Below are 25232 nucleotides of genomic sequence, written 5' to 3' on the forward strand. Positions count from 1 at the left end.
TTGAGACAGAGTTTCGCTCTTGTTACCCGGGCTGGAGTGCAATGGCGCCATCTCGGCTCACCGCAGCCTCCGCCTCCTGGGTTCAGGCAATTCTCCTGCCTCACCTCCCGAGTAGCTGGGATTACAGGCACGTGCCACCATGCCCAGCTGATTTTTTTGTATTTTTAGTAGAGACGGGGTTTCACCGTGTTGACCAGGATGGTCTCGATCTCTTGACCTCGTGATCCACCCGCCTCGGCCTCCCAAAGTGCTGGGATTACAGTCTTGAGCCACCGCGCCCGGCCAAAACTCAAGTCTTAAAAAAAAAAAAAAAAGACTCTTTGACAAAAGGCTCATTGAGTGACAGGTCTGTTTTTCTTTATTTTTGTCTCATTGAACAAGCATCTTCGTTTATCTTTTTATTTTTTTAATTTTTTTTTTTCATATTGAGACAGGATCTCACTCTGTCACCCAGGCTGGAGTGCCGTGGCACATGGCTCATTAAAGCCTCAAATTCCTGGGCTGAAGTGATCCTCCTGCCTCAGTCTCCCAAGTAGCTGGGACTATAGGTGTGTGCCACCATGCCCGGCTAATTTAAAAATTTTGTTATAGAGGCAGGATCTTCCCATGTTGTTGGGCTGATCTCAAATTCCTGGCCTGATCTCAAACTCCTGGCCTCAAGTAGTCCTCTTGCCTCAGCCTCCCAGAGCGCTGGGATTGCAGGTGTGAACCCACCACGCCCAACACGCTTACGTTTATAACAGATTATTCATAATTACTGTAGGCATTTGAGCAGTTATCAAAAGTAATTGTTTTGAATTTCTGCAAAGTGTTTCTTAGGTGTTGAAGAAAACCCAAAGCAATGTAATTTGCAAGTGAGTAGCCTAGTCTCTGTTCACACCTTGCTTATTTGGGACTCTTTTAGGGTTCTGACATAGAAGAGCTTACCCCTCCAGAGCATCTTTCTGATCTTCCACCGTTTTCAAGGTGTTTAATAGGAATAATAATAAAGTCTTCGAATGTGGTCAGGTAATCAATTTCTGTTTACTGCCCTGAAACGCTCATCACAGCTGTAAGCTCCAGCAGCATTCTTTCTGTTCCTTTTACTCTCAAGTTTTAAAGCTACATTTTTTACTGTGAGAAAATGTTTCATAAAATTTTCTCTCCATTTTATCAGTAATTAGAAATATTTACATTAAACTTGCACAAAGAAAAATTCTAACTTTCTGTAAGGAATATTCATCTAAATAGTCTCTGGTTAGTTATGCTTCTCATAACTAAAATTCTGTTAAGGGAGGACATAGAATGTTAATGTTTAGTAAAATACTTCTTACCAAGTGTGCTTTCAAAACACTTGACAAGGTTAAATACCGGTGCCATTTTCATTGAACACGCAGCTGCTACTCATTTTCCAGTCCATATGTCACTTGATGAGAGTTGCAGGGTTTGCTGTGTCGCATGCAGGGTTGACAGGTTACAGAGAGAACTGCTTTGCAGATGTCTGGTACCTGTCGAATTTTAATAGCAGACACATTCAATGAAAACTTTTAAAAGCACCATCTTTAGCACCTATGAGTCATCTTTCAACCACATAATTACATCTTTTTTCTGTGCATTGAGGGTATACAGAGTAGCCTTTCACTCAGCACAGCATCCCTGTTCCCAGCAGCATCCTCTGGTTTTAATGTCTGGCTGTACAATCTGGCACACTCTCCATGAAAAGCATGGGGCAAGTTCAGTCAGCTTCCCATGTCCCCTGCAAACTGGAGTTGGTGGTTGTGGTTGAACCTTGGCTATACTTGTTTTGCTATAAAGTATTAAGGCCTGTATGATACAGTAATTTTGATGTTTGTTGATTTATTCGCAGATCATTTTTGGATGAGTTAAAGGCATGTGTGGCTTCTGATGATATTGAAGGCATTGTGTGCCTCACAGCTGCTGTGCATATTATTCTGGTTATTAATGCAGGTTGGTTACATTTCGCCCGTCAACTGGAAGGTGGCTGGTGCACCTCACATGTGCTGTCATGGGGTGTTGGGGATCAGCCCCTGCACTCGGCCACTCCTGGCCAGCTCAGGCATCCCCCAGCCTTTCCACTCTCTGCCTTCTCATGTGCTGGACACAGTGCTCTCCACCTGGGCTTCCTCTCCTTAGCCCACTCTGCATCTGTTTTTATATCAACTTGCTCACGCTTCAGTGGTGCAGGTCCTGTTCACTTTCACCTTTTGACCCCTGGACCCATTAAGTATTCCTTTCTGTGCCTCAGCATTGAATTTCCATTGATCTGATGTATTACCTGTATCTTAGAATCTGAATTTATTTTGGTTGACGATGGATGTTTTGGTGTTAATATCTGATCTAGCTACTGTTTCTCCTAAGCCTTAGCCTTGCCTAGTCTGAATATTCTAACCAGTTCATATAGTACTGGAGAAATAATTGGAGATATATACACCATGCTTAGCTCAATGTAAAATATGGTGACGTTCCTGCACGGTGACACCTTTACCTTTCTGTATTATTTGCTCAGTTTTACTAATGTTGAAATTATTTTCAAAGGTGATACATTGTAGATAGGAAGTGCTGCTATTAAAAGAAGCTCTCCCCATAAGTCTAAATGCATAGGATATCTGCAGATTGGTAAGAATACTTCTTACCTAGTTTGTCCAGGTTGGGCATAAGAAAGACTTCCCTAAGGGACTCCCCCTGCATGGAGAACCTCCCCAGGAGGATGTTAAGGATGTATGTTGGATGCTGCCGGGGCCCTGCCTTTAATACATCCTTAAATACCTGCAATATTTAAACAAGGGAAGGACTCTGAAACAGGATTGGTTTGCTGGCATGGGCATAAGGCTTCCTCTAGTGGCTTCATGGAGTGAGGTCCATTTGAACTCTTCTTCCCAGTAAACGTTTGTTTGCTCTTTACAACATCCCTAGTAATAGAGAATTACTATTCCACAGGTCAGTATTAGGTTACCTCAAAGGGAAGGATAGGGAGGCTCAGCTTAGGGAAGTTGTACCACGTATGTAGCAGAGTGTTTGTCTTTGTGTAGTGATGTTAAAATATTTTCTGTCTTTAATATAATTTTCCCAGGTAAACATAAAAGCTCAAAAGTGAAGGAGGTTGCAGCCACTGTTCACAGAAAACTAAAGACGTTCATGGAAATTACTTTGGAAGAGGATAGCATTGAAAGGTAAAGCAGACATATTCACCAAATGCAATCATCTAAAACTGCTCATTGTTCTTTGGGTCTGCTTGAGGTTGTGTTTTCATTTCTGCTGCCTATAGCCAGGTGGTTAGGAGACTGGGGACTCTAAGGAGAGAAACATTTCTGTTGGCAATGACCTTTAGCTTATGTTTAATTTACTTACTAATCGTGTCTTCAAAAACAAAACAAAACTGTCATTTGCAAAATTCTACAGTTTTGCAATTGACATTGTAGAAAATCGAGGGCATACAAGCTTATTTTACTTGGTTTTAAAATCACACATTATTTTTGGTGGTTGCTGCATTATGGAAACCATGGGCATTTCCCAAGAATAGATACCTACCAGACAAATACCCACATGGGGTTGGGCGGTCCCTTCAGAGCCTCTGAGATGTGTGTAGTTTCCCCCTTGCTGGGCAGCCCATTGCTGTGCACAGCCTGCAGGCTACCAGTGTGTTCGTATGGCTGCTTTCCAGCTGGGTGTTTTTGCTGCTGTGTGCTGTTTGGTATGCTCTGCATTCTGCTATGGACTGTGTTTTGAATTATGTTTCACGTTTAGATCAACCACAAAGAATGTTTTGTTGCTATTTTATGATAAATAGGTGAACCGTTGTAAAGCTCTGCACTAGGAAATTCAGCTTTGCCTGGAAAACAAACCACTCTCCATAGCTACTTCTTCTGGAGAAAGGTTTTCCAAATCCGAAACTGCTAATTCGTGAATAAACTTCCAAAGTATGGCTTTTTATAGACTGTCGACATGTTCTATAGACATAATACTCTTAATGCTCACTTTACGAGAAAATTTGGTTTGTAGGCTGGGTGTGGTGGCTCATGCCTGTAATCCAGTACTTCAAGACCAACCTGGTAAAACCCCATTGCTACTAAAAATACAAAAATTAGAACAGGCATGGTGGCTCATGCCTGTAATCCCAGCATTTTGGGAGGGCAAGGAGAGTGGATCTCATGAGGCCAGGAGTTCGAGACCAGCCTGGCCAACATGGTGAAACCCCCGTCTCTACTAAAAATATAATAATTAGCCAGGTGTGGTGACAGGCACCTGTTACCCCAGCTACTTGGGAGGCTGAAGCAGGAGAATTGCTTGAACTCAGGAGGTGGAGGTTGCAGTGAGCTGAGATTGCGCCACTGCAATCTAGCCTGGGCAACAGAGCAAGGCTCCGTCTCGAAAATAATAAGTAAATGAAAATACAAAATAAAAATACACAAATTAGCTGGGCATGGTGGCATGCTTCTGTAATCCCAGCTACTCTGGAAGCTGAAGAGTTCAGTTAGCCTGGCCAGAGGTTCATCAATTTTTATTGATATTTTCGGAGAACTAGCTTTTGGTTTCATTTATTTTTCTTTGTTGATTTTTTATTTTCAAGTATATTGATTTCTGCTCTAGAATTTATTGTTTCTGTCTTTTTTCTTAGGATTTAATTTGCCCTTTTTCTGTTTTCCTAAGGTGAATGTTTAGATGATTGATTTTTAGATTTTTCTTCTTTTCTAATATGTACTTTCAGTGCTATAAATTTTCTTCCAAGCACCGCTTGATCCCACATTAAAAAAAATTTTTTTTTTCTATTTCTCTTTTTGTCCTTTTTTGTTTTCTGGTTTTGAGATGGGTTCTTGCTCTTGTCGCCCCGGCTGGAGTATAGTGGCATGTTCACAGCTCACTGTGGCTTTAGCCTCCCAGGCTCAGGCAGGCCTTCCACCTCAGCCTTTCAAGTAGTTGGAACTGCAGAAGTGTGCCGCTATGCACAGCTAATTAAAAAAATTTTTTTTTTTTGCGGAGGCGGGCTCTCAGTATGTTTGGCCCAGCTGGACTTGAACTCCTGGGCTCAAACAATCCTCCTGCGGCCTCCCAAAGTTCTGAGATTACTGGTGTGAGCCACCGTGCCTGGCCTTTCCATCATTCTTGCTTTCATCTTATTCATCCCACATATTTTCGATAAACTGTGCTGTCACTTTTATTTAGTTCAAAATATTTTTCAGTTTCTCTTGTGATTTACTCTTTGACCTATTTAGTTGTATTGTTTAATCTCCAAGTGTTTGAGGATTTTTCCAGCCTTCTGTTACTGATTTGTTTTAATTCCATTGTAGCCTGAGAGCAGACATTGTATTACTTCTATTCTTTTAAATTTGTGGAGGTGTGTTTTATGGCTCAGAATGTGTTCTCTGTTGGTGAGTGTTCCATGTGAGCATGAGAAGAATGTGTAGTCTACAGCTGTTGGATGAAATACTCTGTGTAGAGCTCTTGGGCCCCACTGGGTTGTGGCGTGTTCCTTATGCTATGCTGAGGTTCAGGATCTGAGAAGTAAAGAGACAGGACACTGAAGAACTGGTGAAGAGCATCTGGACTCGGGGGGCCATGCCACCTGTGAGCGGAGATCGGCGAGAGCCCCAAATGCTCAGAAACATCTGTATTTATTAGGCACAAGCAGGGGGCAGGGTCATGCGTGAGGTCATCATCTATAGGCTTAGTGATAGGGCATACATAATCACATGAGTCACAAGCGAGGGGGCCGCCCTCTTATGTCACCTGGGCAGAGAGGTGGGCTGTGTGCAGTAGAGGGCCGTGCCATGCAGTAGTATAGGGTCGTGTACAGAAAAGGGGTCCACCCCCATTAGGTCACCGAGGCAAGGAGGTGGGCTGTGTGCAACAGGTGTTGTGCACAACACTTCTTATCTGGGGGCTGGAGACTTCAAAGGATTTCTAATAGAAGGATACTGTAAGCCAATGCAGTGGGAACTGACAGACTTGTGCTCTTCTCTTAAGATATTTAAGGGAGGATGATTTGAGCTAGCACAGAAGGGAGAAAAGACTGACAGGGTGTACAGCCACCGTGACTGCTCACACCAGAGGGGTTCTTCTCCCTCGGTTATTTGCGGGATCTCAGGCCTGAGGCCGACTTTCCACAGGAACTGGATGCAAGGTACTACAGCTCCTCTATCAGGAGGAGAGGCTCTTGCTCCAAGCCTGCCATACAGTGTATGCCCTTTCAGGCAGGGACGCCACCGCTGGGTCTCTGGTTCTTGTCCTGGTCTTGCTGTTTTCCCATGTACTGCTTCTGTTCTGTGACTGCTCTGGGCATTCTTCCTACTACACACTACTATATGGTTATCATAAATCAGCACTAAATGTGTCAGTACAACTCCGACTACAATACCTATATGATTATATAGAAAGATTATATAGAACTAAGTATGCTAGATATAAGTATTAAGTATGATTGTATAAGCTAGATATATGTAAGAAGTAAGTTATACTTCAGGCACTAATTCTGTAGACTAATATATGATTATATATAAGGGATTATATAAAAGAAATAGCTGAGTAATAACACTATAAACTAAGATATTCTTCAGGTACTAATTGTGCCTGGGGTCCAGACAGTTGTCCTTCCTCGGTGCCCAGGGCGGGGGGGTGTTAACCACAAGTCTGTAGATGTCCATCATATCCAATTGATTGACAGTGTTGTTGGGTGGGACTGTGGCCTTCCTAATTTTCTACCTGTTGGATCTGATAGAGGGTGTTATAGTCTCCAACCATAATAATTGACTCATCTTTTACTCTTTGCAGTTCTGTCACTTTTTGCCTCATTTAGTTTGATGCTCTGTTGTTAAGCCCACACATTGATGATTGTTAACATCTTTTCATTATATAATGCTCTTCTTTATCTCTGATAATTCTTCTTACTGTGACTTCTGCCCTATCTGAACTTAATACTACCCCTCCTCCTTTGTTTTGATTAGAGTAAGCATAGTATGTCTTTTTCCATTCATTTTCTTTTTCTTTTCTTTCCTTTTTTTCTTTTTTTAAGATATGGGGACTCACTATATTGCCTAGGCGGGGCTCTAATCCTGGACTCCTCGGCTCAATCTATCCTTCTGCCTCAGTCTCCCAATTGGCTAGGACTGCAGGCACACACCACCAGACTCAGCCAATTTAATCTATATGTGTCTTTATATTTAAAGTGGGTTTCTGATAGACAGTATGTAAATGGTGTGGTTTTTAAATTTTTTTCTAACAATCTGTCTTAAAATTGGTGCATTTATACCATATTCAAAGTGATTATTGATGTAGTTGGATTATATCCACTGTATTTGTTATTGTCTTCTATTTGTTGCCCTTGTAATTGGTTCCTCTTTCCATCTTGCACTCTTTTCTGTCTTTTGTGGTTTTAACTAAACATTTTTGATGCTTGTTTTCTTTCCTAGCATATCAGCTATACTTTTTAGTTTTTATTCTTTTATCTTTCTTAGTGGATGCTTTAGAGTTGGAATTTTCATTTATAACTAATCCAATATTACTTTGAGATGACACTATATCCCTTTGCAGGTACTGTGAGTACCCTGCGAAATAATCCTAATCCTTTCCTCCTGTCCCTTGTATTATTGCAGTCATTTATCTTACTTAGGTATAAGCAGACATAAGCATACATAATTGAATATGTTCTTGCTATTATTATTTTGAGCAAACTATGTCTTAAGTCATTTAAGAATTTAAAAAAGATTTTATTTACCTTCACTTATTCCTTCTTTGATGCTTTTCTTTCCTTTGTATTGATCCAAAAACCTGACCTATATTCTTTTCCTTGCCTCCAGAGAACTTTTATTGCTTCTTTCAAGGGATGTCTACTGGCAACGAATTCTCTTCAATTTTGTTTTTTCAGAGAGTCTTTTATTTCTCCTTTATTTCTTTGCAGGGATAATGTTGTATAGTTTATAATTCTAGGTTGGTGAATTTTTTTCTTTCTGTACTTTATTTAATTATTATTATTTTTTGAGACAGAGTCTTGCTCTGTTGTCCAGGGTGGATTGCCATGGTGTGATCTCGGCTCACTGCAACCTCTGCCCCCTGGGTTCAAACGATTCTTGTGCCTCAACCTCCCTAGTAGCTGGGATTATAGGCACATTGCCACCGCACCTAGCTAATTTTTGTATTTTTAGTGGAGATGGGGTTTCACCACGTTGCCCAGGCTAGTCTTGAACTCCTGATCTCCAGTGATCTTTTCACCTCAGCCTCCCAGAGTGCTGGGATTAAACATTTTCCTGTACTCTCTTCTTGGCTCGTGTGGTATCTGAGAAGTATGATATAATTCTTTTGTGCTCCTTAGTAGATAAGGTGTCTTTTTCCCCATCTAGGTTCTTTCAATACTTTTTCTTTGTTTGATTTTCTGTAGGTTGAATATGATATGCCTAGGTATAGTTTTTTTTTTTTTTCTTGGCATTTATTCTATTCAGTATTCTCTGAGCTCCCTGGATAAATTCTCAGTTATTATTGTATGAAATCTTTCTTCTGTGCCTTTCTGTCTTCTGAAATTCTTACTGCGCATATTAATACCTTTTACAGTTGTTTCACAGTTCTTGGATATTTTGTTCTATCAAAACAGCTGCATTTTGGAATTCTGTTTGCTAATATTTTATTTAAAAATGTTTGCATTAGGTTTCAAGTAAGATTATAGGATTGTTTGTTATTTTGGTTTGTAGTTATTTATTTATTTATTTATTTTTAGTAGGACCTTTATCAGTTTTGCTCTCAGCATTAGTTGGTAACTTCTCCCTTTTCAATGTTATGGAATAGTTTAATTACATCTGAGGCTGTGGAAGAATATACCTCCCAGAATTCTGGGATGACTTTTCCCTATTTTTTTATGTTATTAGTTGGGTCTGATTTTCTATTACTGCCTGAATAAATTTTGGTAATTTATAATTTCTTGCATTGATCTAGATTTTTAAATTCATTAACATAAAGTGGCTTGTGTTTATTCTTTCATTGTTTATTAATTTTAATAAAATAGAAGTTACTTATTGAAATATACATATGAAAAGAATGTAAATAATGCATACCACTGAATTAGTTGTCATAAAATGAAGTTACAGGCCAGGTGTGGTGGCTTACATCTGTTATCCCAGCACTTTGGGAGGCCAAGGCAGGTGGATTGCTTGAGTCTAGGAGTTCGCAATCAGCCTGGGCAAAGCAGCGAAACCCTGTCTCTACAAAAAATAGCTGGGAATGGTGGTGCACACCTGTGGTCCCAGCTACTCAAGAGGCTGAGATGGGAGGATTGCTTGAGCCCAGAAGTTTGAGGCTGCAGTGAGCTGAGATCACACTACTACTACATTCCAGCCTGGGTGACAAAGTGAGACATGGCAACAAAACAGGTCAGAAAATGATTTTGATGAACTGACAGAAGCAGGCTTCAGAAGATAGGTAATAACAAACTTCTCTGAGCTAAAAGAACATGTTTTAACCCAATGCGAAGAAACTAAGAACCTTGATAAAAGATTGGAATGCTTACTAGAAATGCTAACTAGAATAACCAGCCTAGAGAAGAACATAAATAACTTCATGGAGCTGAAAAACACAGCACGAGAACTTTGTGAAGCATATACAAATTTCAGTAGCCGAATCGATCAAGCAGAAGAAAGGATATCAGAGATCAAAGATCAACTCAATGAAATAAAAAGAGAAGGCAAGAAAAGAGAAAAAAGAGTGAAAAGAAAGTGACCAAAGCCTCCAAGAAATATGGGATTATGTGAAAAGACCTAATCAGCACTTGATCAGTGTACCTGAAGAGGACGGGGAAAATGAATCCATGCTGGAAAACACTCTTCAAAATATTATCCAGGAGAATTTCCCCAACCTAGCAAAGCAGGCCAACATTCAAATACAGGAAATACAAAGAACACCACAGAGATACTCCTCAATAAGAGCAACCCCAAGGCACATAATCATCAGATTCACCAGGGTTGAAATGAAGGAAAACATGCTAAGGGCAGCCAGAGGGAAAGTTCAGGTCACCCACAAAGAAAAGCCCATCAAACTCACAGCGGATCTCTCTGCAGAAACCCTACAAGGCAGAAGAGAGTGGGGACCTTAAAGAAAGTATTCAACCCAGAATCTCATATCCAGTCAAACTAAGCTTCATAAGTGAAGTAGAAATAAAATCCTTTACGAACAAGCAATTACTGAGAGATTTCGTCGCCACCCAACCTGCCCTACAAGAGCTCCTGAAGGAAGCACTAAACACAGAAAAAAAAATCCAGTACCAGCCACTGCACAAATGAACCAAATGGTAAAGACCAACGACGCAAAGAGGAAACCGCGTTGACCAACGGGCAAAACAAACAACCAGTAACAAAATGGCAGGATCAAATTCACACATAACAATATTAACGTTAAATGTAAATGGCCTAAATGCCCCAATCAAAAGACACAGACTGGCAAACTAGGTAAAAAGTCAAAACCCATTGGTGTGCTATATTCAGGAGACCCATCTCATGTGCAAAGACAAACATAGACTCAAAATAAAGGGATTGAAGAAGATCTACCAGGCAAATGGAGAGCAAAAAAAAAGTAGGGGTTGCAATTTTAGTCTCTGATAAAATCGACTTTAAACCAACCAAGATCAGAAGAGGCAAAGAAGGACACTACATAATGTTGAAAGGATCAATACAACAAGAAGAGCTAACTATCCTAAATATATATGCACCCAATACAGGAGTGCCCAGATACAAAAAGCAAGTTCTTAATGACTACAAAGAGACTTAGACTCCCATACAATAATTGTGGGAGACATTAACACTCCACTGTCAACATTATGCAGATCAATGAGACAGAAAATCAACAAGGATATACAGGACTCGAACGCAGAACTGGAACAAGTAGACCTAATAGACATCTACAGAACTCTCCACCCCACAGCCATAGAAGATATATTCTTCTCAGCACCACATCACACTTACTTTAAAATTGACCACATAATTGGAAGTAAATCACTCCTCAGCAAATGCAAAAAAACAGAAATCATAACAAACAGTCTCCCAGACCACAGTACAATCAAATTAGATCTCAGGTTTAAGAAGCTAACTCAAAACAGCACAACTTCATGGAAACTGAACAACTGGCTCCTGAATGTTAACTGGATAAACAATGAAATGAAGGCAGAAATAAAGATGTTCTTCGAAATCAATGAGAACGAGGACACAACGTACCAGAATATCTGGGACACATTTAAAGCAGTGTCTAGAGGGAAATTTATAGCAATAAATGCCACGTGAGAAATGAGGAAAGATCTAAAATTGACACCCTATTGTCAGAATTGAAAGAGGTAGAGGAGCAAGATCAAAAAAACTCAAAACCTAGCAGAAGACAAGAAATAACTAAGATCAGAGCAGAAATGAAGGAGATAGAGACACAAAAAACCCAGGAGCTAGTTTTTTGAAAAGATCAATAAAATAGACCACTAGCCAGATTAATTTAAAAAAAGAGAGAAGAATCAAATAGATGCAATTAAAAACGATAAATGGGATATCACTACCCCCAGAAATACAAACTACCATCAGAGATTACTACAAACAACTCTATGCACATAAACCAGTAAACCTGGATGCACCCTACCAAAACCAAACCAGGAAGAAGTTGAAACCCTGACTAGACCAATAACAAGGGCTGAAGTTGAGGCAGCAATTAACAGCTTACCAACCAAAAAAAGTCCAGGTCCAGATGGGTTCACAGCCGAATTCTACCATATGTACAAAGAGGAGCTGGTACCAATCATTCTGAAACTGTGCCAAACAATACAAAAAGAGGGAATCCTCCGCAGCTCATTTTATGAGACCAACATCATCCTGATACCAAAACCCGGTATCAGGACTCAACAAAAAAAGAAAACTTCGGGCCAATCTCCATGATGAACATAGATGCAAAAATATTCAATAAAATACTGGCAAACTGATTGCAAAAGCACATCAAAAAGCTTATCCATCACCATCAAGTAGGCTTCATCCCGGGGATGCAAGGCTGGTTCAACATACACAAGTCTATATACATAATCCACCACATAAACAGAACCAAAGACAAAAACCACATGATTATCACAATAGATGCAGAGAAGGCCTTTGACAAAATTCAACAATAGCCCTTAATGCTAAAAACTCTCAATAAACTAGGTGTCGACAGAACCTATCACAAAATAATAAAAGCTATTTATGACAAACCCACAGCCAATATCATACTGAATGGGCAAAAACTGAAAGCATTTCCTTTGAAATCTGGCACTAGACAAGGATGCCCTCTCTCTCCACTCCTATTCAATATGGTATTGGAAGTGTTAGCCAGAGCAATCAGGCAGGAAAAAGAAATAAAGGGTATTCAATTAGGAAAGGAGGAAGTCAAATTGTCTCTTTTTGCAGATGACATGATTGTATATCTAGAAGACCCCATTGCCTCAGCCCAAACTCTCCTTAAGCTGATAGGCAACTTCAGCAAAGGCTCAGGATAGAAAATCAATGTGCAGAAATCACAAGCATTCCTATGCACCAGTAACAGACAAACAGCCAAATCAAGAGCGAACTCCCATTCACAATTGCTACAAAAAGAATAAAATACCTAGGAATACAACTAACAAAGGAGGTAAAGGACCTCTTCAAGGAGAACTACAAGCCACTGCTCAAGGAAATAAGAGAAGACATAAACAGATGGAAAAACATTCCATGCTCATGGTTAGGAAGAATCAATATTGTGAAAATGGCCATACTGCCCAAAGCAATTTATAGGTTTAACGCTATCCGCATCAAACTACCAATGACCTTCTTCACAGAACTGGAAAAAACCACTTTAAACTTCATACGGAACCAAAAAAGAGCCCACATAGCCAAGACAATCCTAAGCAAAAAAAACAAAGCTGGCAGCATCACGCTGCTGGACTTCAAGCTATACTACAAGGCAACAGTAATCAAAACAGCATGGTACTGGTATCAAAACACAGACATAGACCTATGGAACAGAACAGAGGTCTCTGGAGCAACACCACACATCTACAACCATCAAATCTTTGACAAACCTGACAAAAACAAGCAGTAGGGAAAGGATCACCTGTTTAATAAATGGTGTTGGGAAAATTGGTTAGGAATGTGCAGAAAGCAGAAAGTAGACCCCTTCCTGACACCTTACACTAAAATTAACTCCAGATGGATTAAAGACTTAAACATAAGACCTAACACCATAAAAACCCTAGAAGAAAACCTAGGCAAAACCATTCAGGACATAGGCATAGACAAGGACTTCATGACTAAAACGCCAAAAGCAATGGCAACAAAAGCCAAAGTAGACAAATGGAATCTAATTAAGCTCCAGAGCTTCTGCACAGCAAAAGAAACAGTCATTAGAGCAAACAGGCAACCAACAGAATGGGGAAAAAATTTTCGCAATCTACCCATCTGACAAATGGCTAATATCCAGAATCTACAAATAACAGAAACAGGTTTACAAGAAAAGAACAAACAAATCCATCCAAAAGTGGGCAAAGGATATGAACAGACATTTTTCAAAAGAAGACATATATGAAGCCAACAAACATGAAAAAATGCTCATCATCACTGGTCATTAGAGAAATGCAAATCAAAACCACATTGAGTTACCACCTCACACCAGTTAGAATGGCGATCATTAAAAAATCTGGAGACTGCAGATGCTGGACAGGATGTGGAGCAATAAGATCACTTTTACACTGTTGGTGGGAGTGATTAGTTCAACCACTGTGGAAGACAGTGTGATGATTCCTCAGGGACCTAGAAATGGGAATTCCATTTGACCCAGCAATCCCATTACTAGGTATATACCCAAAGGACTATAAATCATTCCGTTATAAAGACACACGCACACGCATGTTCATCATGGCACTGTTTACAATAGCAAAGACCTGGAACCAACCCAAATGCCCATCAGTGATAGACTGGACAAAGAAAATGTGGCACATATACACCATGGGATATTATGCAGCCATAAAAAACGATGAGTTTGTGTCCTTTGTAGGGACATGGATGAACCTGGAAACCATCATTCTTAGCAAACTGACACAAGAACAGAAAATCAAACACTCAGTGTTTTCACTCACAGGTGGGTATTGAACAATGAGAACCCTTGCACGCAAAGAGGGGAGCATCACACACTGGGGTCCATTGTGGGGGCTACGGGAGGGATAGTGGGAGGGAGGGTTGGGGAGGGATAACGTGGGGAGAAATGTCAGGTATAGGTGATGGGGGGGATGGTGGCAACATAACACCTTGCCATGAATGTACCTATGCAACAATCTTGCATGATCTGCACATGTACCCCAGAATCTAAAGTAGAAAAAAAAAAAAAAAACTCGGGAGGCTGAGGTGCAACTTTCTTCGGTCGTCCCGAATCCAGGTTCATCCGACACCAGCCGCCTCCACCATGCTGCCGAAGTTCGACCCCAACGAGACCAAACTCGTATATCTGAGGTGCACTGGGGGTGAGGTCGGTGCCACTTCTGCACTTGCCCCCAAGATCGGCCCCCTGGGTCTTTCTCCAAAAAAGGTTGGTGATGACATTGCCAAGGCAACGGGTGACTAGAAGGGCCTGAGGATTACAGTGAAACTGACCATTCAGAACAGACAGGCCCTGATTGAGGTGGTACCTTCTGCCTCTGCCCTGATCATCAAAGCCCTTAAGGAACCACCAAGAGACAGAAAGAAACAGAAAAACATTAAACACAGCGGGAATATCACTTTCGATGAGATTGTCAACATTGCTTGGCAGATGCGGCACCGATCTTTAGCCAGAGAACTCTGGAACCATTAAAGAGATCCTGGGGACTGCCCAGTCTGTGGGCTGTAATGTTGATGGCCGCCACCCTCACGACATCATAGATGACATCAACAGTGGTGCTGTTAAGAAGCACAAAGGAAAATATTTCAATAAAGGTCATTTAACAACTGGTAAAAAAAAAAAACAACTCAAATAATGTTGTATGTTGATGTATGCTAATAAATATTGATAGTTATTGAATCTGAAAAAAAAATGCAGTCACCACCTAAATCAAGGAATACATCTCCTTAACATGACCCCTCTCTCCCTGTTGGAAGGTATCAGCCCACCCCAACACCTCAGTATAATTTTGAGCGTTGTCCAAATAAACAGCAAAGTGTGTGGTTTTATACTTGCTATGATGTTTATGTTTACTGTGGCTTTTAGCACCATTTCTTCTTTATCCTTTTTTTTATCATACTTTTGAGACTGCCTCTGTGGCTCACACATAGCATTTGTTAATGGTTCTAGAGAGGTGGAGTGCCACCTGAAAAGTTCACGTTTGTTAATTGTGTTACCTCGATTTTTCTATGTATTTACTGAATTTTTTTGTTACTTATTCTACAGATACTTGTGTTAAATTTCTCGTTATGCTTGTGAATTTGTCCAAGTATCCTATTCAGGACTATTTTTGCATTATATATTTTATGGTGCTGTTATTCGTGCATATAAGTCTAGAATTGCTGTATCTTCTTGATGAATTGACCCTTTTATTTTAATGAAGGGTCTCTCATTAGTAATGCTGCTTCCCTTAAAGTCCACTTTGTCAGGTACTCATAACAATGTTGGCTGGGCATGGTAGCTTACATCTGTAATCCCAACACTATGGGAGGCTAAGGCGGGTGGATTGCTTTAACTCGGGTTCAAGACCAGTTTGAGTAACACAGCGAGACCCCATCTCTACAAAAAATACAAATATTAGACAGGTGTGGTGGCACATGCCTATAGTCCCAGCTACTTGGCAGCTGAGGTGGGAGGATCGCTTGAGGCGGATGTTGCAGTGAGTCAAGATTGCACCACTGCACTCCAGTCTTGGCAACAGAGCAAGACTTGTCTCAAAATCAAACAAAAAACTGTTTTTTTCTGTGTGTTTTGTCAGGTTCCAGGAGGAGACCAAAACTACACAGTGATTCGGATAGGGAAAGCTCAGTGCCAATGATTTTTTTTGTTTGGTTGGTTATATTTTGAGACAGAATCTCCCTCTGTCATCCAGGCTGGAGTGCAGTGGTGCAATCTTGGCTCACTGCAACCTTTGCCTCCCGGGTTCAAGTGATTCTTGTACCTCAGCCTTGCGAGTAGCTGGGACGACAGGTATGTGCCACCACGTCTGGCTAATTTTTGTATTTTTAGTAGAAATGGAGTTTCACAATGTTGGCCAGGCTGGTCTTGAACTCCTGGGCTCAAGTGATACATCCACCTCGGTCTCCCAAAGTGCTGGTATCACAGGGGTGTGTCACTGTGCCTGGCTGAATGTTAGGGATTTTTATAGGGACTTGGCATGATGGATTATTGGCTAGTGAGAGTGAAAGAGAACTCTAGAGAATATAGGAGTAGCACATGAAGAGAACACCTCCAACCTTAGGTGAGTGCCCTTAAGGAAGGAGCCCCAACCCCCAGAGGGAGACCTGGCTCCCTACATGGAAGAAACTGCTAGCAGTCTTCTGTGGGACCTGATGACATCCACTCACTTGGGTGGGTGGCTGGTAGGGGGGTGGATGTGGAGCCTTCCCAGGGGAGGTACTAGGATAGCTGTTGGAGCCAGAGCTGGAAAGCCTGCTCTCTCAAGTCCTGCAGGCTCCTGTGTATGGCTCGTATCAGGTTGGGGCTTGTAGGGTTAGCTGTCTGGTGTGCTGTCAGAGTCACCTGGAGAAACCTCCCCCTCCCCCCAGTTCTTCCAGCACTCTGGTGATAGGCACTAAAGCAGGTAGGTGGGTTTGGGGTCCTAGAGACTGAGTGAACAAAATGCATTTAATTATGTACTTTATTCTAAAAGTGATTGAGTGTCCACTATGCTAGTTTTATCAGGTCAGACTTTGCAACTATGTATTTTAAGAAGAAAGCCAACAAACTTGGTTTTAGGAGCTTGTTTTTAGGGCAGTGGTCTGATTTGGGGATGACAGAGGAGCACTTGTGCATTTCAGAAAATAAGTGGCAGTGTAAGTGGTTCATCAGACACAAAGATTAAACAAGGCGACCAGAGTTACCAACTGTAAGAATGTTAAATTGTTTTCACAGGATGTAGTAACAATCTCAAAAGTCCAAGCATTTTTCTTTCTTAGATACAGTGTTGCCAAAGAAGGCTTATTCGGATATAGAAGAGTGTACACTATTCTGAGGATGAAAGGGAAGAGGAACATGGGTTTCTTGTTAGGAATTACACTTAGTTTCAGGTTAACTGCTTGAATTGTGTTAGTTGCAATGAGAGAAAAAAAGACCTGAGAAGTTCAGAACTTGCACTGTGGAAAAGGACGTGAACAGAACTGGGGATGCAGCCTTTTGTTTCTCTGTTATTTCTTCACCTGCCTGCCATCCTCTCTACTAAGCTGATACACAGATGAAAAAAAAGAGCTCCTCCTTTTGAGAAGGAAACATCCTAGAAAATAGGTAGAGACTCTGAAATATTGGCTTCTTACTTAAATATGCAAGAAGCAAACTGTAGAGAAACCAGTGTCTTAAAAAAAAAAAAAAAATCAACCTGACAGAAAAATTGATGAAACAAGAAAAATAAATCTAATGGAAGATAAACAATTAAGATTTAAGACTATATTTTAAAATATTGCTGATTTAATATTGTACTAGAGACATTAATGCAAGTAAACATCTTGAGGACTCTGGGAACCCCTTGCTCTGATTAATATTTTAGGCAACGGAGCTTGATTTAAAAGTGAACGTTTTCTTAACGACTAATCTAGTTTTCCCTCCAGCAGGGTTAGTATTCTGTTGGCTGGTCTGTTGGGTGCTAAATAAAAATTGGCATCTCATTGCATTGTAATTGCCTTACCCTATAGCATATTGTAAAGTGGACGCTTTCTGAGGAGAAGCAACATGCATTTGCCAGTGCACTGGTGCATTTAAATGTCAAGTATGTTACATTTGTAGCTTTCATAAATAGCATCAAGATAGTAATAAATTTGTAATTTGAAATAAATTACAAATATAAATAATGTATTTCTTAGGGTTTGTGTTACCTCATGAATTTTCCCCACTAATCATATGACAAGCAAATTACTTGACCATATTACTTGTGCCTCTCCTTGCCGGCAGCTTTAATAGCGCAATGATGTAGGTGCCAACATTAAACCTTGAAGGGAAAGAACATTCCCTGAAAAAGTGGCCTCTCTTTTGTTATCAAATATTGATAAATGAATATCAATTCATTTTATTTTGCTTTAATTTTAACAGTCCTTTTTTGTTTTGTTTTGTTTTGGTTTTTTTGAGATGGAATGTCAATCTTTTGCCAGGTGCCAGGCTGGAGTGCAGTGGCGCAATCTTGGCTCACTGCAACCTCTGCCTCCCAGGTTCAAGCAATTCTCCTGCCTTGGCCTTTCAGGTAGCTGGGACTACAGGCACACGCCACCACACCCAGCTAATTTTTGTATTTTTAGTGGACGGGATTTCACCATGTTGGCCAGGATGGTCTCGATCTCTTGACCTCGTGATCCGCCCACCTCGGCCTCCCAAAGTGCTGGGATTACAGGTGTGAGCCGCCACGCCTGGTCAACAGTTCTTTTTTTAAATGAATTTGGGGCTGGATGCTTTTTATAGCTTATTTAGTGATGTGTTTCTATCATCCATACCCAATGGACTTGGTATAGATAATTTAAAACTATTCATACAAAAAACCACCCTTTGATAAACACATGCATTGTCTTTTAATCTTACTGTTTTTCTCAGAAAATTGATTCTGCCTGCCTTTCTTATGGCTGTGATCACCAACATATGTCCCTAACCTGAGATAGACGGAAGGAAAGGTGGTAAAGTTTTGAGTCCTCCTGTTTGGCGCATTTTACAGATTTTAGTGCTGAGGGGACTTGTGCATTGTCTGGTTTGTGTGTCTTGTTACATATGAGGAGAACCCTGGCCCAGGGAGCTTTTTGTCTAAGCTTTTTGTCACTGTCCCTTCCAACTTTAAAATTCTTTCGTTTTGTTTTCTTCATTTTGTTCTTTAGTAGTTTTTATTTCTCTGCTTTACATAGTATGTTCAATTCTTTCTCCAGATGATAAAAGAATGAGTAAATTTGAAATATGCTGGAATATCTTTTTTTTTTTTTTGAGACGGAGTCTCGTTCTTTCACCCAAGGTGGAGTGCAGTGGCACCATCTCGGCTCACTGCAACCTCTGCTTCCTGAGTTCAAGCGGTTCTTCTCCTTCAGCCTCCAGAGTAGCTGGGACTACAAGCACACACCACCACGCCTGGCTAATTTAGACATATATTTAAATATATACACACATATATGGCTAATTTATATATATTCAAATATATACACACAATAATGTATTTATAATACATATTATAAATATATGTGTATATATTTACATATTTAAATATATACACATAATAATATATATTATAATGTATATATTATTACAAATATATATATATGTATATATATATATATATATTTTTTTTTTTTTTTTTTTTTTTTAAGATGGAGTCTTGCTCTGTCTCACAGGCTGGAGTGCATTTGCACCATCTCGGCTCACTGCTACCTCCACCTTGCGGGTCAAGCAATTCTCCTGCCTCAGCCTCTCGAGTAGCTGGGATTACAGGCGCCCACCACCATGCCTGGCTAATTTTTGTCTTTTTAGTAGAGATCGGGTTTCACCAATTTGACCAGGGTGGTCTTGAACTCCTCACCTTGTGATCCACCGGCCTTGGCCTCCCAAAGTGTTGGGATTACAGGCATGAACCAGTATGTCCAACTAATTTTTGTATTTTTAGTAGAGACGGGGTTTCACCATATTGGCCAGCCAGGCTGATCTCGAACTCCTGACCTCGTGATCTTCCTGCCTCAGCCTCCTAAAGTGCTGGGATTACAGGTGTGAGCCACCGGGCCTGGCCAGAATATCTTTTTAGTGTTCCAGTAGTCAGGAGAAAAATGACCTGGGTTTAAACCCAAACTGCTCTTCTCAGCTATGTGGTCATGGGCAGTTTGCTTTACCATTGCCTACCTTAATAGTTAGCTTATCTATTAAAGGAGAACGATAAAGAAGTCATTCTTGTTGCCAGTCTAGACTTAGGTCAATGTGAGTAGCTATTTACTGCCTGGTAAATGAGAACACTTGGCTCTCCGTATCTTATGGGTTCCATGTTCATAAATTCAACTAACCATGGTTTGACAATATTTGGGACAAAAATGGATGGTTATATCTGTACTGAATATGAACAGACTTTTCCCTGTCATTATTCCCTAAACAATATAGTATAACAACTTTACCATAGCATTTACATTGTGTTAGGTATTGTGAGTAGTCTAGAGATGGTTTAAAGCATACAGGAGGATGTGTGTAGGCTATGTGCAAATACACCATTTTATATCAGGAACTTGAACATCTGTGGATTTTAGTATCTGGGGGTTCTTGGAACCCATCCCCCACAGATGGTGAGGGTTAACTGTACTTTTAACCTAATATTTTTCTCTAAAGTATTTTTAAATCGTGCTCACTTAGGGAGACAATATTATTTTTGAGTAATTAAAAATTAATTTTAGGCCAGGTATGGTGTCTGTAATCCCAACACTTTGGGAGGCTGAGGCAGGCAGATTGCGTGAGCTGTGTTCAAGACCAGCCTGGGTAACATCGTGAAACCCTATCTCTGCAAGAAATACAAAAAAATCAGCTGGGTGTGGTGGTGTGCAGCATACTCCCAGCTACTTGGGAGGGTGAGCTGGAAGGATTGCTTGAGCCCAAGAGGTCAAGCCTGCGGCAAACCGTAATTGCACCACTGCACTTCAATCTGGGTGACAGAGCGTGACCCTGTCTCAAAAAAAAATTAATTTTAGATTTTGCAGGGTTCATGACTTCCTGGGCATAGTTCCCCTCTGTCTCGACTCTGGCTACACTGCTGCTGGGCTGACAGGTGGGTGGAACCTGGGGTGTGGCAGAGAGCGTACTCTTTTCTCCTGGGGAACTAAGGGAATGGGCAGGAGACCCTGAGGCAGCAGGCCCAGTGGAGGCCCAGAGAGGCTGGGAGTGAAGGAGCTGTGGGGCACCCTGAGTCTCCTGTGTCACTGCATGGCAGCCTCCACAAAGCTGTGCCTTCACTCCTAGTTCAACACAGACAGAAATAACCACACAGAGGGTGGCCCAGGAGTTTCCAGAGTGATGGTGGTGGGTGAGTAATAAGAGTCTTTGGGGGCCGGGCGCGGTGGCTCAAGCCTGTAATCCCAGCACTTTGGGAGGCCGAGGCGGGTGGATCACGAGGTCAAGAGATCGAGACCATCCTGGTCAACATGGTGAAACCCCGTCTCTACTAAAAATACAAAAAATTAGCTGGGCATGGTGGTGCGTGCCTGTAATCCCAGCTACTCAGGAGGCTGAGGCAGGAGAATTGCCTGAACCCAGGAGGCGGAGGTTGCGGTGAGCCGAGATCGCGCCATTGCACTCCAGCCTGGGTAACATGAGTGAAACTCCGTCTCAAATAAAAAAAAAAAAGAGTCTTTGAAGAAAAGTCAACTGTAGCCCCAAAAGGACACTCTAGAGCTAAAGTGTCACAGGTGCACTGCAGAGATGGCCCCTATTGATAGTCAAATTCCAGAAAGGTCAAGTTGAAGGGACGTGAATGAATACTCATGATGATGGAGATAGATTTGGGGGAAAGGATCCGAGAGACCTCTAATATCAAGGAGAGGCAATGATTCAACAATGATAGGAAAAAATTCCCCAGAGCTAAAGAAATAAATACAGATTCTCTTTTTTCTTTCACTGAATTCTGGATTGATGAAAAAAAGTCAAAGCTAAGTAATTATGGATAAAATTCCTAAATTTCAGGAATAAAGAGAAAATCTTAAAATTTTTCTAGATTCATGCAGGCCAGTACAGTGGCTGCTGAACACATTAAACCTGGTGAGTCTATGCTGTGTGGCCCTCATGTAAAGTGCCTGCAGGTTCTGAAGACAGTTTGGAAAAGAGAATGTGAACTATGTCACAAATAATTTTATATTGATTACCAGTTGAAGCATTTTGGATATATTGGGTTAAAGAAAATATATTAAGATAAGGTTTCATTGTGATTACTGGAAGATTTAAAATGACACATGTGGCTCACATTTACATTACAGGGGGCCATGGTAGACAGCAATCTGTATCCAAAGTAAGAGTTTGAAACCTCACTGAGATATCATTTGGAGTGAAAGGTAGATACTCGTGTCTAGGAGGAATTCAGAGATTAGCTTATGTGTATTCCCTGTCTGAGGAGGCTACTTAGGAGTGCACTGTAACCAAACAAGCATGCACTGGAGCCACACGGGAGTTATGGGACACTGAAAACGGGAAGTCATGGTGAGCCATGCACTTGTAAATATGTGTATTTAAAAGAACAATGATATGCTACCTGCCTAATAATGATTCTTAACGTAGGCAAACTGCCAGGGAAAGGAGGACAGTGTCTGGGAAGGAAAGTACTCAGTGATCCCAGCCAAAGCTGTGACCTAGGTGGGGCTGGGGAGGAGATGAGGAGGAAGAGTCTCGCCTTGAGGGTCAGGGATGCAGGGCAGTGGAGTGGGAAAGTGAGGTATTTCTAAAGCCCTCGGGTTATTAGAGGTAATAGGTAAATGCCATGGTGGTAGCGTATCTTGGTAGGTCACATAGTTTTTGTTTATCTTTTTTCGTATGTTAGAGAAATAGGCTCAGAACTGTGGATCCTGGAAAGGAAGAGCACGTGTCCTGTTTCTCATTGGCTGTGGATCTGACCAGTGGGTTAGATCCTCATATATGAGACCGCACCAGCATAGCACGCTGTCCAGTGAGCATGTTTCATTGCCTGGCAGTGCTTGGTGTCCACCGTCAACCCAGGCCTGTGGTTCAGTGCCACGTCTTGTGACTCTTGTGGGGATTCTGACTCCATTTTGTGTAAGAGAAACAATTAGTGAAACATTTACAGATTATTTCAACTTTGTTTTTAGCTGCATCTGGTTGCAAACCATTTTTAGATTATATTTTTGAAAATGTGCATTTGGATAATTTGGTCGCTTTTTTCTGTAGCTAAATATTTCTTTATTTGTGTTTCAGGTTTCTCTATGAATCATCATCAAGAACTCTGGGAGAACTTTTGAATTCATAACCAAGCCAACCTCTCCAGACATGTAAAAGTAGGGAAAGAGGACTCAAAATGAAATGCCTGTATATTTTCCTATTGTTTTTATTGTTAATAGCCCATACGATAGGGAAAGGGTAGGATTTTTTGTGGGGGTGTGGGAGGGTGGAGATTGTGGAGTAGAGAACTCAAAACTTCTTCAATTTTTGCCCAGTGCCTGCATAAATAATATATTTAATATAAAGGACTCCAGGTATGAATGGTGTAGAAATCCATGATTCGAAGAAAAAAAAAGACACTTTTCTAGCAAACCTGGTTGTTTTTAAAATGACTTTTATATATGTAATATTGCTTGGAAACTATGAGTAATAAAGCAATGACAACATCCATTTGTGTACTTTATTTGAAAGCATTAGGGGCTGGGCACTGTGGCTCACACCTGTAATCCCAGCACTGGGAGGCTGAGGCGGGCAGATCACTTGAGGTCAGGAGTCCGAGACCAGACAACATGGTGAAACCCTGTCTCTACTAAAAATACAGAATTAGCTAGGTGTGGTGGTGCGTGCCTGTAATCCCAGCTACTCAGGAAGCAGAGGTTACAGTGAGCTGAGATTTTGTCACTGCACTCTAGCCTGGGCGACAGAGCAAGACTCTGTCTCCAAAATTAAAAAAAAGTATTAAAACCCACCTTTACGCCCAGGAGTGAGGTGCTGTGGCACAGGGAGGGATCCCAGCATGCGCCCCCAGTGGAGAGCATAGGGCAGGGCCCACAGCAGTCTCTTGTGTCCAATGTTCATGTTGCATCTGTGGGATACTGAGATGGGTCCTGTGGCTGTGAACGAGAGCAGCACAGACACCAAGTAGCTCAGCCGAAAGGCAAACTCCTTTTACCCTTCTCTTTCTGAGAGCTGTCCTTGTAGCAGTGGTATTGACAACCTCCTGTGCCGCCCTGACCTCTTGCCCACCTTGTAGATGCCAGTTGTTTCTTGGCCCCATGCTCCTGGCCCTCTTAGTCAAAGATTCTGTGTCGTGGTTGATCCTGTGGGCCCTCCTGGACCACCTCTTAGTAGATTGGAAATTAGTGCAGCTTAAATTTCATGCTTGTTCTTTGCTCAGCTCCTGAGCAAAAAAGTAAAGAAAATGCCACTGTTTCTGTGCCTGTATTTCTCTGACAGAGTACGAGAAGTAGACTGCTTACTTACCATAGCTGTGAGCATTCAGGATAAGGCTTTGCCAAGGGATCTGAGAAATGGAAGCTATGAGCAGAATCATATTACAGCTTAATTCAGGTAACTTTGATTTTCTAGACAGCTGACTACAGCATATTCTGTATTCGTGAATGACATTGATAGCGGAAATACAATTTTATCAGTGTTGATAAAGTGATTTATTTGGAAGGGTTTATGCTAATTTAAGACTGATGATTAATTGAGTATGTGAGGGAGAGATTGCTGGTCTCTCCTCTGTTACTTATTCTTCTCTTTTTCTACAGAAATACCATCTCTGATTTTGTCACTGAGTACATGCTCATCCTGAATAAAGACCACATTCACCAGCCTTGCTTGCACCTACATGTAGGGCATGTGTCCAGGTGCTTCCAGTTAGATAATAGTGAAGTTGACTTGGGTGCCTTGTAAGTTATCTGTGTATCTTTACCTTTCTAATATTCTGCATGGAGTGGGGTTGTGATGGCTGGAGCTCTCACTGCCATATTGGACTGTGAGGATCTACAGCTATAGTTTTGAGCTACACTCATGAGCCTACATTGTTTAAGCCCCCAGTGTCTTTGGGGAAATAGAGAGCCAGTCTTGACAGTTCAAAACCATACCTTGCAGCTAGTCTGAGGATGAGTCTGTGATTGCCACCAGGCACTTGACATTTTAATTAGCACTTCTGCTCTCAGAATCCACCTGCAGTGTTCAATACCATTGTCACTTCTGCTCCCATAAAGCAGGTAGGGAGAGGCTGGGAGCTGCCCCGCCCCTGCTGTGGCACTCACTCCTCAGCCAAAGACTGGCAGGACCCTGGCCGTGTGGCCAGGAAGGCAAATACTCACCACTTTAGACATTTAAGTATTTCCTGCATCTTTACCCCTCGCTAAGCCTCAGGTGGAGAGATCCCAGAACAAAAAAAATAAATAGATGCTGGGTGGTCAAAGATAGCAATAATTGTAATT

At 41.3% G+C, this 25232-nt stretch overlaps 1 protein-coding gene and 1 pseudogene across 5 annotated transcripts in view; both read left to right on the forward strand.

The window, feature by feature from the left end:
• NCAPG2 (non-SMC condensin II complex subunit G2) overlaps positions 1-23443 on the forward strand; it is an 86447-nt gene extending 63004 nt beyond the window's left edge. For 4 of the 5 annotated variants that reach the window (XM_032244871.1, XM_032244870.1, XM_032244872.1 and 1 more), the window contains 4 exons: positions 903-1008; positions 1847-1947; positions 3071-3170; positions 23032-23443. In XM_032244871.1, the coding sequence (XP_032100762.1) occupies positions 903-1008; positions 1847-1947; positions 3071-3170; positions 23032-23083 (359 nt within the window). In that variant the 3' untranslated portion in view covers positions 23084-23443. The remainder of the gene's footprint in view (positions 1-902; positions 1009-1846; positions 1948-3070; positions 3171-23031) is intronic. The other variant, XM_032244874.1, reaches the window with a different exon arrangement.
• Positions 14335-14959, forward strand: LOC116528075 (annotated as a pseudogene).
• Positions 23444-25232: the final 1789 nt, after the last annotated feature.

The sequence above is a fragment of the Sapajus apella genome, unplaced genomic scaffold, assembly GCF_009761245.1.
Source record: "Sapajus apella isolate SASKATOON/1434 unplaced genomic scaffold, GSC_monkey_1.0 scaffold56, whole genome shotgun sequence".
In the NCBI taxonomy this organism is placed as follows: Eukaryota; Metazoa; Chordata; class Mammalia; order Primates; family Cebidae; genus Sapajus; species Sapajus apella.